The sequence below is a fragment of the Pollachius pollachius genome, assembly GCF_949987615.1.
Source record: "Pollachius pollachius genome assembly, chromosome: 19".
Lineage (NCBI taxonomy): Eukaryota > Metazoa > Chordata > Actinopteri > Gadiformes > Gadidae > Pollachius > Pollachius pollachius.
In genome coordinates, this window is record NC_136952.1 from 10480468 (window position 1) to 10496282 (window position 15815).

The 15815-nt window shown below is 47.0% G+C and overlaps 1 protein-coding gene across 1 annotated transcript in view; it reads right to left on the reverse strand.

Annotated features, from left to right (window-relative positions):
• The window catches only part of ankfn1a (ankyrin repeat and fibronectin type III domain containing 1a), a 101507-nt gene that overhangs the window by 22254 nt on the left and 63438 nt on the right, over positions 1 to 15815 (reverse strand). Inside the window, exons 11-19 of the mRNA XM_079756823.1 lie at positions 14731 to 14925; positions 13444 to 13557; positions 10524 to 10621; positions 8753 to 8843; positions 6133 to 6240; positions 2559 to 2658; positions 2149 to 2281; positions 1602 to 1718; positions 506 to 786 (exon numbers count right to left, since the gene is read on the reverse strand). Coding sequence (XP_079612949.1) covers positions 506 to 786; positions 1602 to 1718; positions 2149 to 2281; positions 2559 to 2658; positions 6133 to 6240; positions 8753 to 8843; positions 10524 to 10621; positions 13444 to 13557; positions 14731 to 14925 — 1237 coding nt within the window. The remainder of the gene's footprint in view (positions 1 to 505; positions 787 to 1601; positions 1719 to 2148; positions 2282 to 2558; positions 2659 to 6132; positions 6241 to 8752; positions 8844 to 10523; positions 10622 to 13443; positions 13558 to 14730; positions 14926 to 15815) is intronic.

The following is a 15815-nucleotide window of genomic DNA, read 5'->3' on the forward strand; positions in this document are numbered from 1 at the left end:
CATTACACTAACGGGATGCACTCACATCATATATTATACATATTTAGACTTCCAACTACTAATATTTGCGTATATCTCAGTTTGTAGTGGTTTTGTTCAGCCTATTCAGACCATTCTGATCCCGGGAGTACAAAGTAAAAACTCTGTTTCTCTCTGCGGATCGGCCTGGCCTCGAGCCCGAAAGGATTTTCCAAAATTAAACGATAGGAAGAATCAGTGCTTGGGAGTGGGAGTTTCAGGAGTTAACAAGGATCGCCGGAGCCTGCCGCAAGAAATAGGTATGGCGAAGCCCGAAGAGGGTCTAGCAATCAATTAACTAGTGATAACTGCTTTCATCCCAACTGAATAATAACGTCGAAATACGAACAGAAATTGGAACCAAAAGGTTGATCTTTTTCCTCTCCTATTTTGTTTGCAGATGGGCTGTTTCATGAAGGCGGCCAAGCCCAACCAACTTACAAAAAATACAGTCCTGTCATGGGCACAAAAAGTGACGTCGCCACACCAAGAAAGTGCCCAAGATGTCCAGTCCAGCCCTGCTCTGCCCCCTTCCCCCTGTCCTCCGCCCACCTGTATGGTGATGATGAGGATGTCCAGGGCGTAGGGCTCCTCCGGCGTGGACAGGGACTTCCTCTGGCTCTGCAGCTTGGTCACCTGCATCCACTTCCCACTGAAGAACGAGTACTGGCTCTCCATGTCACGCACCGTCACCAGCAGCACGTTGCCGTGGCGATCCTTGATGGGCTCGTAGTGCACTCGGCCCAGGTTGTGAGTTCCCAGAAGGTTCTGGAGGTGCGAATATTGCCAAAAAAAAAATTCGGGGGGGGGGTACCTCACCTTTTGTAACAATTCAATTTAATGCAATGCTGATCTCTCTTTCTGTGATGACTTTATGCACAGGTAAAGTCTGGCCCGTTATATTTTAGGTGTGTAAAATGTGCTTTTTTTGCATTTGATGAATCAAGGGTTGATTATTCTCATTTCTAATTCTGACACTTAAATTTTAGTACTTTACTTTCAAATTCTACATTTTAATACCTCTAGAACTATTCCTACAGCTCATTGCATTTGATGAATTTAAGAACATTTTATGTTTTACATTCAGGCCAATTAAAAGGCTGACAGTGCACATAAAGATGATCTATGATGTGCAACACACTGAAGCAGAGTGGACCTAAAACCATCAGTACAGTTTCTTTTCATCTACTTGTATCTTAGTCAGGTTAGCTTGTTAGTAGCTCTTGCATCCCCATGTTATTCTTATCTGAGTCGGGTTAGCTTATTGGTAGCACTTGCATCCCCATGCTACTCTTATCTAAGTCGGGTTAGCTTGTTGGTAGCGCTTGCATCCCCATGCTACTCTTATCTGAGTTGGGTTAGCTTGTTGGTAGCGCTTGCATCCCCATGCTACTCTTATCTAAGTTGGGTTAGCTTGTTGGTAGCACTTGCATCCCCATGCTACTCTTATCTGAGTCGGGTTAGCTTGTTGGTAGCGCTTGCATCCCCATGCTACTCTTATCTGAGTCGGGTTAGCTTGTTGGTAGCGCTTGCATCCCCATGCTACTCTTATCTGGGTCAGGTGAGCTTGTCCTGAGGCTGACCTGCAACTGCCCGGCGGCGGTGAGCATCTTGTGTCGGGCCTGCAGGGTGGAGGAGGAGGACATGGAGACCGACATGCTCTGTCTCAGCCACCGCACGTCCTCCCACATACATGACAGCTGGCAGCGGCGGGGGCGAGAGAGGTGAGCGGAGAGCAGAGTGAGGGAGAGAGAACAGGACGGAAAAGGTATGACAGGAAGTTAGAATTGGAGAACGAGATGGCCGATCACGACATACCGTCAAGATATACGGTATGCCAAAATAAAGTGGATTGGTTATTTAAATACAATCCTGACTTTTCAGCTATTACACGCTATTCTCTACTCTCTGGCAAAACAACCAATCTTAAACATAATAATTGGTAACAAAATATGGAAGCGAAACAATCTGCTGACTATATTTGACCAATGGTATCGTCAAATGAAAACATGGCGCTTCAAGGAAATAGCTGTGAGCTGTGAGCTACACTTTATTTCTGCAACCCTATGTAAGATAGCATGGTAGCTAGCTTTGAGCTTTCAGTTACTGGAACACCGTTTCCCAGCATACCTTGGTAAACCAGAGGAAATCTTGCATGAGGGAGCTGCTGTAGGAATCATCCACCTCCACGATGGGTATCTGGTCCTCAGCAGTCACCAGCAGACTGTCTTTGTGATAGAACACAGCAGCCAGGTAGATCCCCCTGAAGGACAGCAAGAATGGTATGACCCGGGTAAGTTTTTAAGGCCAAAATAGAGATAGAAAACATATCATGTTTATCGGTCATATTTGACAATATAATCAACATGTGTGTTCTATGAACTGTAACGTATTAATACATTTTTCGGGGGGGGGGAATCATGAGCTTGTGAAAGTGAAATTTGTTTTGAATGTCAGTGCCCTTTTCGGGATGTCAGACTATCTGACAACAGACACTAAAGGTCAGCAAAATGTGTGCGAACAAGCAAACCAGCACAAACCTTTTCAATGTTTTCACAAACTTGTTGGAAGAGTTGAAGAGGTGTTTGAGACTCCTGGAGACGGACTGCTTCCTGCTCGGGTTCTGAAGCTTGGAGGAGTCTGAGGAAGATGAGGGGTGGGGGGGCGTGCTCATTAAACACATGTAATGTTCCAAATGCAACCGGTACTTATAAAGGTAAGGAGAACTTTAATGCTCACACAACCATCAAAGGTAGAAAAGGCTTAACATCATGGACAATAGCACTGGAATAGCACACTCAATCTCTACCTAGAATGCATCTGGTTGGCATATGGACAAACGTCCTCCTAGACGCGTAGTGTGTGTGTGTACATGCCCACGCGTGAATGCTTCAACTACATTGAGGTTGCTGGCAGTCAGAACTAGGGTTGACTGACTCTGACGCATAGCCAGCCTGGCTGAACTTTATCTCCATGTATTCATCTCTCTCTCTCTCTCTCTCTCTCTCTCTCTCTCTCTCTCTCTCTCTCTCTCTCTCTCTCTCTCTCTCTCTCTCTCTCTCTCTCTCTCTCTCTCTCTCTCTCTCTCATCCTTCTCACCCTCTCCCTGTATCTCTCTCCACCATGGCCCTTCCTTCCCACAAGGCTCACGGGGCCCTCAGCGATGCCAATCTCCACCCTGCCAGACTCCCCCCACCGCTGTGACCCCTTGTTCTTTCTCTTAAGTTAATTAAGCATCACCAGTGTAATTGCCAGCCTGTAAACAAGAGGGTAGACAGGAAGAGCAGGGTAATGCCATGCTGCCGCGCACAAGCACACTGGCAGACCAGCGCACAGTTCCTGGCCGGACATGGAACAACCGGCACCACCCTCCACCACCGCTACCTCCACCACCACCTCCTCCATGAGCATGACTCCCTCTACCGCCCCCTCCGCCGCCAGCATCAGTACGCCCTGCACCGCCACTATCACCCCCTCCGCCACAAAATCCTCCTCTGCAACCGTCCACCACCACCTCCGCCCCCACCTCCACAACCATTCTCACCTCCGCCGCACATCACCTCCATATCCATCTCCATGGCTGCAATCTTCCCCTCCACCCCTATTACTACCCTGTGCCCCACTACTACCACCCCCTCAGACTCCTCCGCCATGGCCACCGTCATCTCCACCATGACGACTGCCTACTCACCCAGGGAAGGCCGAAGAGGGTTTTAAGGGGCCCGGGGCAACGTTCAGTGTCTATTGGAGAGGACGAGGTGCCACGCTGGCCGGTTTAGCTGCTAAGTACGACATCACTTGTAACTGAAGACCACTACTTCCTCAGATGATGTCCTGTTGAATACTGAATGACTACTGGAGTATTAAATCACACTCAAGAGCTAAATTAAGGCCAAATCCACTTTTTATGGTATTCATTCCAAGGCTTTTTGGCGGGCTTTAATACACTGGGCTCGCTCTCTCTCTCTCTCTCTCTCTCTCTCTCTCTCTCTCTCTCTCTCTCTCTCTCCCTCCCACGTGTCATAATCACAGAAGAAGAAAAGCAAGTGACACTTCTCAAACACATCCACCAGCTTGAGATGCAGACTTCGAAAGCAGAAAACTAAATAAACATTGGAAAGCATTTTTCAATTAACAAGATGGAATTGCCGTCGGCTCACATGGAGAGAGAGACAGAGAGAGAGATAGAGAGGGAGAGAGGGAGAGGATGAGAGAGAGGGAGGGAGGGGGAGAGAGAAGTTAAGTGAAAGTGACAAGTGGCTTGAATGACGGTAGGGGTCTGGGCTTCCGTAGGAGTGCGCATAACCCTGTACAAACACAGAAATTAGTTAGAGAGGGAGACAGAGAGAGATGGGCTGGAGAGACACAGAGAGGAACAGAGACAGAGAGGAGGAGAGGGAGAGAGAGAGAAAGAGAGAGAGAGAGCGAGAGCGAGAGAGAGAAAGGTCAACACCAACAAATTAACAAAGTCAAAGGAGAGCATTTACATTTTGTAATTAACTTAAAGAAAGAGACCCTGACACGCTCCATAACAAAGCCCTACCCTATAGAGAGACGAGACTAGAGAGATGCCAATTCAGCACGCCGGTTCGGGACTCAATTCATATAAACCAGCAGAGCCACCAGACACATACCTCAATAGACTAAACCAAAAATAACTACACTAAAATAAAAATAAAACTCTGAACTCTTAGTCCTAAACAGAGAAGACAACGTGGCGAGAACACTGAAACACTGTGACTGTGATCCAAATCGAAGGACAGTCTTCACTATGTACAGACTCTGTGTGAACAGCCTCGCTGAGAGAGAGGCCGCCAAAGGCAGACCTGGCTCCCGAGAGACCACAGACAATATGAGGTGCGCTGTGCACAAGACGACGTGAACACCGGGCTGCACTTATAAAGTCCCCGCCATCTGCACCAAGTCTTCACAGACACAGACTTCCTGCAGATAATAAAAAACCCAAACGATTTTGAGGACATGACTCATAACAAAACATTTCCATATCTGCTGGGCGGATGAATGTGCAAACACAGCGGCATCGTTTTGTGAGCTGTTGTGACAGGAAAAGGACGCCAAATGGAACACAACCCCCGTTAAGACCATCAATCATCTGTGTGTTCCTGCCCTATCAGCACTGTGCTGATGTCTGTACACAGACAGACTGCCCACACAAACCGAACAGATCACTTTAAATGCTTTCATAAAAAAATATACCTGTACACAATTCTACTTTTTTGCGGGAATGAATGGAGAGATTTACTACATATGGCGACAGAGAGGGGAGAGTGAGGGGGGACAAATAATGACAGAGACAGAGAGAGATAGCAACAGATTAGGGGGAGAGAGAGGGGGGGGAGGCAGGGAGAGGATCTGGGTTCATTGGAGAGACAGGGAGTGAAAAAGTGTGAGCGAGAAAACAAGATCGAATGAGACATGAACATAAGGAGTGAGACGGAGAGTGTTAGAGACAGACCGAAAGAGAAGAAAAAGGGCTATATTCCATTATTGAGTCAGCACACACACACACACACACACACACACACACACACACACACACACACACAAACACACACTTAAGTTAATGAGTGTGTGTGCTCTTTATGTGTTTGCTTGTGTCCCCATGAGTCAGGAACACAGCTCCCTATGCGTGTGTGTGTGTGTGTGTGTGTGTGTGTGTGGACATATATATATATATATATATATAGATATAAATATCTACACACGTGTGTTCATGTGTCAAACACAATCACATCTCTTTCTCAGAGCATGTTTGCTCCTAACCTGCATTTGTGCGTAATAAATGAAGATAAGCAGGCATGTAAATGAGTTGACCATCCGTGCTGATCCCTCTATATATATATATAGATATATATATATATATATATATATATATGAATGTATACATAACCTTCGCATGGCCATTGGGGTACCTAAATGACGGAATGCGTTATCCCAGAGATCACGTTATAGCGAGAATCAAATATTTCATGTTGGTTTGCCCCAAAAAATGCAGAAACAAACACTTTCACACATATATATATATATATATATATATATATATATACACACATATACATATATATATGCGTGTGTGCGTGTGCAAGTTCTCACCTCCGCAGCAGTAGTGTGTGTGTGTGGCCCGGACCTGCTGGAGCAGACGCTCCATGGCCTCGACTTGGCCCCGCCTCCTGGGCTCCGGTCCGTCGCCGTCCCGCCAGTCTGAGGAGACATCAGAGTCCTTACACTGTCGGCTGAGAGGAGGTGCTTACATCCACTCTACCCAAAATGTAATTCCCCCTTTTCCTACTATCCATGAGCTGCGTCTGTCGGTTCAAAGACCCCAGAGCAAGACGAATAATAACGGGACGTCGAGTGTTTTTGGCCAAGCAATATCAGAGACGTTTTGGAGGATCCATGAGAGCTCTTCATCGAAGCCTGCTGCGGCATAGCCTGAAGAGGACACTGCAAGACCCAGATTTCCCGGACTGGAGTCCCCTGCTCTATTGCCAATGCACGCACGTTCAAAGGCTCTCGGCCCAGGGGATCTGTCGCCTCGAAAGGAAGTTATTTTAACGTTATCTCGAGAAATGCGTTCTCTTTGTCATGTTTGTTCTCTAAACTCCATCACGAAACCATGACGGACTGCGTGAGAAAGAGTCTATTGAAGTGGAAGTTAAAGAGGAAGGTATTTTTAGGTGTACTTTTAAATATCAATTGCCTTAAAAATAGGCCCCACTCAAAGTTTACGCTGCTGTGTTTGCTCCTCTCACAACGAGAGGGTTGGGACCAGCATTAAAAGGCCTTTCTTTCATGAAACAGTCCAAAAATAGATTCCTTCTTCAAATAACGGCAAGCCGTTAAATGTTTTTAAACAAAAATAAAAACATAGTCAACCATGTAGTATGATGGGACTGGTTGTTGGGGTATCCTGCAAGAGCCCACAAATAAACTATAGAACATTGCGTCTTGTCTCTGTTGGGAATAATTGTCCCCCAGTCTACTGCTAGATTTGAAACTCTAATTTTACATTAAGGGGATTAAGCAGACGCTTTTATCCAAAGTAACTTACAACCATTAAAACACACATTCACCCAGCGACGGCAGAGTCCACCATGCAAGGCGCCGGCCAGGCCATTGGCAACAGTGCAGTAAGGGTTAGGTGTCTTGCTCAGGGACACCACAACACTCCGCCAGGGATCGAACTAGCAAAATTCCGGTTACCGGTCAACCCGCTCTACCTCCTGAGCTATTGCAGCTATACATCAGTTCTGCTCATGGTTGTCCAAGTTGAAGCATCACTTTTGTCGAAGAATATATGAAGAAAATCCACTGCAGCATACCCCTTTACTTCAAAAGGATTTGCAAACAAAAAAAGGACGAAACAGCTTTTTGTTCTTATAATTTGACATTATGTGAGTGCTTCAAGCGTATGAACCCATCCACCCACGTCTACACCATTCCAGGTATTTTCTATTCTCTCGGAAACTCGGTAGGGTCTTTGCAACACAACCTTTAAAATAACCATGTTATTCAAGGAGGTGAACAGGTTTATAGTTATTGTCCAGAACGAGACAAAGGTTTGAACTAATTGAAAGCCATGGAGCCCTCCCACTGGACACGACCCCACAATGAGATGTAGTGCAGGTTTAAACATTGCATACAGTTCACAAGTCCCCTTGTGCATGTGTACAATTACGATTACCATTAGGGAAACACACAAACTCTCAAACACAACGACTAGGTGCTACCCCAACGGTTCAGGAAGGAGCTGTCTTGGGAACACTAAAGGAAAACCTTGAGGTTGGGGGGGGGGGGGAGCATAATGTTCTTCTGAAGATATTTCATGCGTCCCTGTCTCACCGAGGGGGGACGTTATTAAATGTGACACACGCTGACTCCTGGGGCTTACACCTTCATGAATATGCAAGCTCAGTTTCTACATTCATATATTCTCCACTGCTTTTCATATTTTACCAAACGCCACATCAATTTTGCCCTATGCTGGGAAGACCGTAAAGGCTGCATTTGATTCTGTGTTGTATTATTTATAATATTTTAGCTCAATGTTGCGTAACAATTAAAAGTGTTCCTTTTTTAAATAAATACACAGTGGCAGTGAAATTCAACACAGTCTCATAACTCTTTTTAAAGGACAATATGTTAATACATGTGGCTCACTTGCATGCCAGTAACATCCTATTTCGCACGCGCACACACACACACACACACACACACACACACACACACACACACAGACACACACACAAACACAAACACATCCCTCCAGGGCTTTCAAGGCTGTATTAAGTGAATGGCGGAGCGTGCGTCGTGATGGCTCCTGAAGCCACTGCTCACCAACCATGGGCCGAGGGAATGAGAGAGATTGAAAACGCTCCCTCATCCCCTTTGATCAGAGAGCCATTGAGAGCTTTCTTAAGACCCTTGTTTAAGACAGACACACAGACACGGACACACACACACACAAACACACACACACACGTACACGTAACACTTGCTCAATGCTCCCAAGGCTGTATTATGTGACTGGCGGAGAGGGAGTCGTGACTGCTCCTGAACCAAATGTTCTCCTTCCAAGGGCCGCCATGTCATTTCACATTTTACACAGGACACGATTTCTATACTCATAATTATACCTTCTTGGCCAGGGGAGTGTTGTGCGCAGCGCATTCACGGAGGAGGAGAGCATTTATTTTCACAATATTTTCCTTACTGGAGGGTGCAGCAGATGGAGGAAGGGAAGGTGCCGTGGGGCCCCAGCCCTTCATGTTGTACGCAGAGACCCGGACATAGTACAACCGCCCCTGGAACACATGAACAACAACAGCAAATCTAAACACACATGAGAGACAACAAATACAATTTGTGGATGCAGATGAGAATTTTTCTGTTTTATCTGAACGTCTAGCGAGACAACGGGACTCGAGTGAGATCTGTTGCATGTACAGAAGCATGCTTGCATCCATATCAAATTCTTTGTGTCAGTCTGAAACCAAGGCCTTATATCCATCACACGGATATCGACATACTGTTCCCGTTACAATATGCTATTCAGTGTGATGACAGCCAACCCACAGGGATGAAAAGATGTATTCATTCGGTTGGCCTCCTTTGAGATAATTTATAAAGGAACAACATCTTCATTCAGTGCCATACGATTACCTTCCTCCTCATGCCTCTCTGTCACCATGTTTCTCGCGTTTGTTGTCACTACCATAATTGCTCACAAATGGTGGTGCATTGTGGGTCAAACAGAGCTGCCTAGCTTCTATTGTGTTTCCGTTTTGAAGTCACAGTGTGCACTGGCTTAGCAGGGAAAAGGAAAACACCTATAGTGCACGAGTGAAGAGGAGAACCAGTGAGGGAGTGGTGTGGGTGAAATCAACAGAAACAGCGGGATGGAGAGACATAGAGAGAGAGGAAGAGGGGGAGAGAGAACGAGAGAGGGAGAGCGATGGAAAAAAAGGAGGATTCCCCCAACCAACCCGCCATAGTCAGACTGTTCAATAACCTCTACACACACGCACCCATAGAGTACCCACGTAAGACTTTTATATTGGCTATTAGGTATTCACAGAGTATCTGTGGAATGATATTGTATTTCTAAGAACTCCTCTTCGTATTATTCCGGATCGCTAAACCTTATAGCAAAGCCCCGGCTTGCAGAATGTTTTTTCCACATTTTTGACGCAAATGTATTCCCAGGAAGCAGATCTCCAAGAAGTTTGGTACAATTCACCCACAGGGGGTGCTATCATTTGTGGCCAAAGTTAAAAGCTCTGCCTCGCCGGCCGATACTTATTTTCATGCAGAACATTTTTGCCTCTTGGACCCATAACTTCTGTCTGGATTTCGTTTATTCTGTACAGTGAAAGTTTTAGATTTTATTATGGAATCGCATAATGTGGGACACATGTTCTACAGTTTGCAATTTTCAAATCAATCACAACTTGAGAATGAGTCCCGTAAACTTTGAATGCACATAGAGGATCTCGCCCTCAAGATGACTGGGACTATGAAAGGACTTATCTCAAGGGCCCCGATTGATGGACCCACCCATTTAGGATTTTAAGTTATTACTTACATTTAATTTTTCAATAAACTTTTCAATCTTATTATTTTATTATTTGTTGAACCGTTGTCCTTCTATCATCTCTTGTTTTCTTTAATTTCAACGTATATATAAATAATATTTGTCTTTTATTTCTCATTATATTCCATTGTTATCTTTAATTGCATTTATTGATTGTTGCTCTAGCTCCTGTATGCTTCTGTGACTCCATTATAGAGAGAGAGAGAGAGAGAGAGAGAGAGAGAGAGAGAGAGAGAGAGAGAGAGAGAGAGAGAGAGAGAGAGAGAGAGAGAGAGAGAGAGAGATAGAGAGAGAGAGAGAGAGAGAGAGAGAGAGAGAGAAGAGCGAGAGAGTGAGTGGTGCAGGAAGAGAGCAAAAGAGAGAGAGAGAGATAGACAATGTGTTGCCGTACCGTCGTCAGGCCGCTGATGATGCACTTCAAGGTCTGCAGGTTGTCCAACACCATCTCTCCAGCCAGAAGAGAGAAATCTTTCAGACAGCTCCACTCAACTACACACACACATGCACGCGCACACACACACACACACACACACACACACACACACGCACACACACACACATCAATGACATATCTAATATAAAAGATGATGAAAGCTTACTGCTGTGCAGACAAAGTGGTATTTATAGAAGCAGGTTCATTATACATCGTGTGAATGGTGCAGCCGGCTTTTCCTAGTTCGTTAGAATCAATTGTTCCACTGTGTCCCTCATAAAGTCTCTTTAATTCTCTTAGACTCAAATTTGGGAGAGAGAGATCTGACTCTGTTTCTCTTACCCTCTCTCTCTCTCTCCCTCCCTCTCTCTATCTCCCAGCAAAACATGCCTTTGGATTATATTTATATGTTTTCATCAGATACAGCGATGCAGCTCCATCAACAGCCTAGCCTGAGCAAAGGACAGAGCCAATAAAAGACACAGATAGTAGCTGTTTTGTAAGTTCAATCAGATTTCATCTTGGTGAGGCACGGTAAGAATGCTGACACACTAGTGAAAAAGGAGAGTGGAACCTGGAGAGCCTGTCACTTGAAATGTGACGGACCTGTTACAACACACGTAGCGACCAATGTGAAAATCGATTTAACTATCATCCACCACATTATCCAGGTTATTCCGTTCATCGCGTGTTTTGGTTACTTTTAACCACAGTCAGGAAACTAGTAGGGGGTTCAAAAAGCTAAATATGGAAGAATCTTTTTTCTACGTTGCTTTTTTGCAACGTAGAAAGGAAAAATGATGACAAGAAGTCAATTAGAAAACCAAACAGTGTCTGAGTGAATACCTTGTCAGAGGAGGGCATTAGATATACAGTATCTGATTGTGTGCACTTACAGTGGGGCAAAAAAGTATTTAGTCAGCCACCAATTGTGCAAGTTCTCCCACTTAAAAAGATGAGAGAGGCCTATAATTTTCTTCATAGGTAAACCTCAGCTATGAGAGACAAAATGAAAAAAAAAATCCAGAAAATCACATTGTCTGATTTTTTAAGAATTTATTTGCAAATTATGGTGGAAAATAAGTATTTGGTCACCTACAAACCAGCAAGATTTCTGGCTGTCACAGACCTGTAACTTCTTCTTTAAGAGGCTCCTCTGTCCTCCACTCGTTGCCTGTATTAATGGCACCTGTTTGAACTCCTTATCAGTATAAAAGACACCTGTCCACAACCTCAAACAGTCACACTCCAAACTCCACTATGGCCAAGACCAAAGAGCTGTCAAAGGACACCAGAAACACAATTGTAGACCTGCACCAGGCTGGGAAGTTTGAATCTGCAATAGGTAAGCAGCTTGGTGTGAAGAAATCAACTGTGGGAGCAATTATTAGGAAATGGAATACATACAAGACCACTGATAATCTCCCTCGATCTGGGGCTCCACGCAAGATCTCACCCTGTGGGGTCAAAATGATCACAAGAACGGTGAACAAAAATCCCAGAACCACACGGGGGGACCTAGTGAATGACCTCCAGAGAGCTGGGACCAAAGTAACAAAGGCTACCATCACTAACACACTACGCCGCCAGGGACTCAAATCCTGCAGTGCCAGACGTGTCCCCCTGCTAAAGCCAGTGCATGTCCGGACCCGTTTGAAGTTTGCTAGAGAGCATTTGGATGATCCAGAACAGGATTGGGAGAATGTCATATGGTCAGATGAAACCAAAATAGAACTTTTTGGTAAAAACTCAACTCGTTGTGTTTGGAGGAGAAAGAATGCTGAGTTGCATCCAAAGAACACCATACCTACAGTGAAGCATGGAGGTGGAAACATCATGCTTTGGGGCTGTTTTTCTGCCAAGGGACCAGGACGTCTGATCCGTGTGACGGAAAGAATGAATGGGGCCATGTATCGTGAGATTTTGAGTGAAAACCTCCTTCCATCAGCAAGGGCACTGAAGATGAAACGTGGCTGGGTCTTTCAGCATGACAATGACCCCAAACACACCGCCCGGGCAACGAAGGAGTGGCTTCGTAAGAAGCATTTCAAGGTCCTGGAGTGGCCTAGCCAGTCTCAAGATCTCAACCCCATAGAAAATCTTTGGAGGGAGTTGAAAGTCTGTGTTGCCCAGCGAAGGCCCAAAAACATCACTGCTCTAGAGGAGATCTGCATGGAGGAATGGGCCAAAATACCAGCAGCAGTGTGTGAAAACCTTGTAAAGACTTACAGAAAACGTTTGACCTCTGTCATTGCCAACAAAGGGCATGTAACAAAGTATTGAGATGACCTTTTGTTATTGACCAAATACTTAATTTCCACCATGATTTGCAAATAAATTCTTTAAAAATCAGACAATGTGATTTTCTAGATTTTTTTTTTTTCATTTTGTCTCTCATAGCTGTGGTATACTATGATGAAAATTACAGGCCTCTCTCATCTTTTTAAGTGGGAGAACTTGCACAATTGGTGGCTGACTAAATACTTTTTTGCCCCACTGTATGTGTCATACTTATACTAAACCTGCATGTTTGGAAACGTTGATACTGGAAAAGCAGCGAGGTTAGTTCATAGCAGACGATGGCAAGGGCCTGTGCGTGCGTGCGTGCGTGCGTGCGTGCGTGCGTGCGTGCGTGCGTGCGTGCGTGCGTGCGTGCGTGCGTGCGTGCGTGCGTGCGTGCGTGCGTGCGTGCGTGCGTGCGTGCGTGCGTGCGTGCGTGCGTGCGTGCGTGCGTGCGTGCGTGCGTGCGTGCGTGCGTGCGTGCGTGCGTGCGTGCGTGCGTGCGTGCGTGCGTGCGTGCGTGCGTGCGTGCGTGCGTGCGTGCGTGCGTGCGTGCGTGCGTGCGTGCGTGCGTGCGTGCGTGCGTGCGTGTTGGTACCTCTGTACTTGGTCACCACGGTGGAGTTGAGACACTGGGGTTCCTGGAAGGTGACGGTCAGCGAGGTGCTGCTGCTCACGTTCAGCCGAACCAGAGACGGGGCCTCCGGGGCGCCTGCGCAGGGGCATCCGTATCACAACCACAGAAAAAGGACTTGGTGCAATCGTTCACCCGTAGGAAAATCAATTGCCTTGCGACACCACAAGCATCATCATTTCAGACCCCTTTCTAATGAAATAATGTACTGTGAACCGTGACATTAAATCGTGACATTAAATCACCATTTTCTTTTTCAATGACGATTTTATGTCTTGGTTCCCAAGATAGAAAAAGGGGCAGAAAAGTGTCCTACATTCCAGCAAATTGAGAACTAAGCGTGGAGATATTTTTAAGAGAAACTATAACCCTGTGGGTTGACGTTGTGGCAGCACAGACGAGCACACAGACACACACACACACACACACACACACTCACACAAAGGTCCATTATAAGAAGTCACTGAGAGGGAAGAATCACTGGGGCGGTTCCCCAATAACGCTCACCTCACGTCAAGAGGACTAGCCAAAATCATCCTGACAATCCATTTACCAAAATTGCTGCAATTTCAAGCACTTCATGTGGCGCAATGGTTTGGTTGTTTGTGTGTCCGTTTGTGTGTGCGTGTGTGTCATTGTGTGTGTGTGCGTGCGTGCGTGCGTGTGTACGTGCGTGCGTGCGTGCGTGCGTGCGTGCGTGTGTGTGTTCGTCTGAGAATGGTGTGGTTGATAATGTGCATGCCTGTATGTCAATGTATTTATTTTTTTACAGGGCCGAGTAACCCGTGTTCAGCTATCTGTTGAACGTTGTCATCCAAAAGGTCTTGAAGGTTGAATCACCAGGGTCTGCGTTAGAACCCATTCACTCTCAATGCTATGCGGTCTTTTCGCTCTTTGACGGAGAGAACAGAAATCTGACCCAATTCGCTCGATCTCTATCTTCAGTATAGACATGCACGGAAAAATAACCAAAGTGCAAGACAATGAACTTCCAGAACACTTCATTTTGACTGTCAAATTCGAGCCTTGAATCAAGATGAGCTTTCGTTGTTTACTGCTAAAGATGCTGAGCAGGCCATTTCATAGAAAACTCAGACCCTGAAATAAGAGTTTTTTAGGAAAGACATCATGTTTCTCATGATTTCATTGTTTCTCTCCAAGTTGTAAGTCTTTTTATTAATTTCAGTTAGTTATGTGTAAGGTTGCCTTAACATTTCACTCACTCACTCACTCACTCACTCTCTGACTCACGTGCGTGCTGGAAGCCTGTGCGCATGCGCTTGTACAGCTTGCTCCTCCACTCCCAGGCGCGGAGCTGCTTGTCCTTGTGGCAGGCGTCCAGGGACAGGCCCTCCTTCTGGGCCTGCATGGCCAGCTCGTCTGCCCTCCTCTCCGCCTCCACCACCAGGGAGCTCAGGTGGGCCTCGCGGCTCTCCACGCTCACAACTGCCGAGATAGGAGAGAGGGGAAGTTAGGGTCCAGCGGTCAGCCAGGGGAGAGGGGAGGGGGGAGGTCAGAGTCCAGCGGTCAGACAGAGGAGAGGGGAGGGGGGAGGTCAGAGTCCAGTGGTCAGACAGAGTTGAGGGGAGGGGGGAGGTCAGGGTCCAGTGGTCAGACAGAGGAGAGGGGAGGGGGAGGTCAGGGTCCAGCGGTCAGACAGAGGAGAGGGGAGGGGAGGGGGGAGGGGGGAGGGGAGAGGGGAGATCAGAATCCAGTGGTCAGACAGAGGAGAGGGGAGGGGAGGGGGGAGGTCAGAGTTCAGTGGTCAGACAGAGGAGAGGGGAGAGGGGAGGGGGGAGGTCAGGGTCCAGTGGACAGACAGAGGAGAGGGGAGGGGGGAGGGGGAGGGGAGGTCAGAATCCAGTGGTCAGACAGAGGAGAGGGGAGGGGAGGGGGGAGGTCAGAGTCCAGTGGTCAGACAGAGTTGAGGGGAGGGGGGAGGTCAGGGTTGAGCGGTCAGACAGAGAAGAGGGGAGGGGAGGGGGGAGGGGGGAGGGGGGAGGGGAGATCAGAATCCAGTGGTCAGACAGAGGAGAGGGGAGGGGAGGGGGGAGGTCAGAGTTCAGTGGTCAGACAGAGGAGAGGGGAGAGGTGAGGGGGGAGGTCAGAGTCCAGTGGTCAGACAGAGGAGAGGGGAGGTCAGAGTCCAGCGGTCAGACAGAGAAGAGGGGAGGGGGGAGGTCAGGGTTGAGCGGTCTGACACAGGAGAGGGGAGGGGAGAGGTCAGAGTCCAGTGGTCAGACAGAGGAGAGGGGAGGGGGGAGGGGGGAGGTCAGAGTCCAGTGGTCAGACAGAGGAGAGGGGAGGGGGGAGGTCAGAGTCCAGTGGTCAGACAG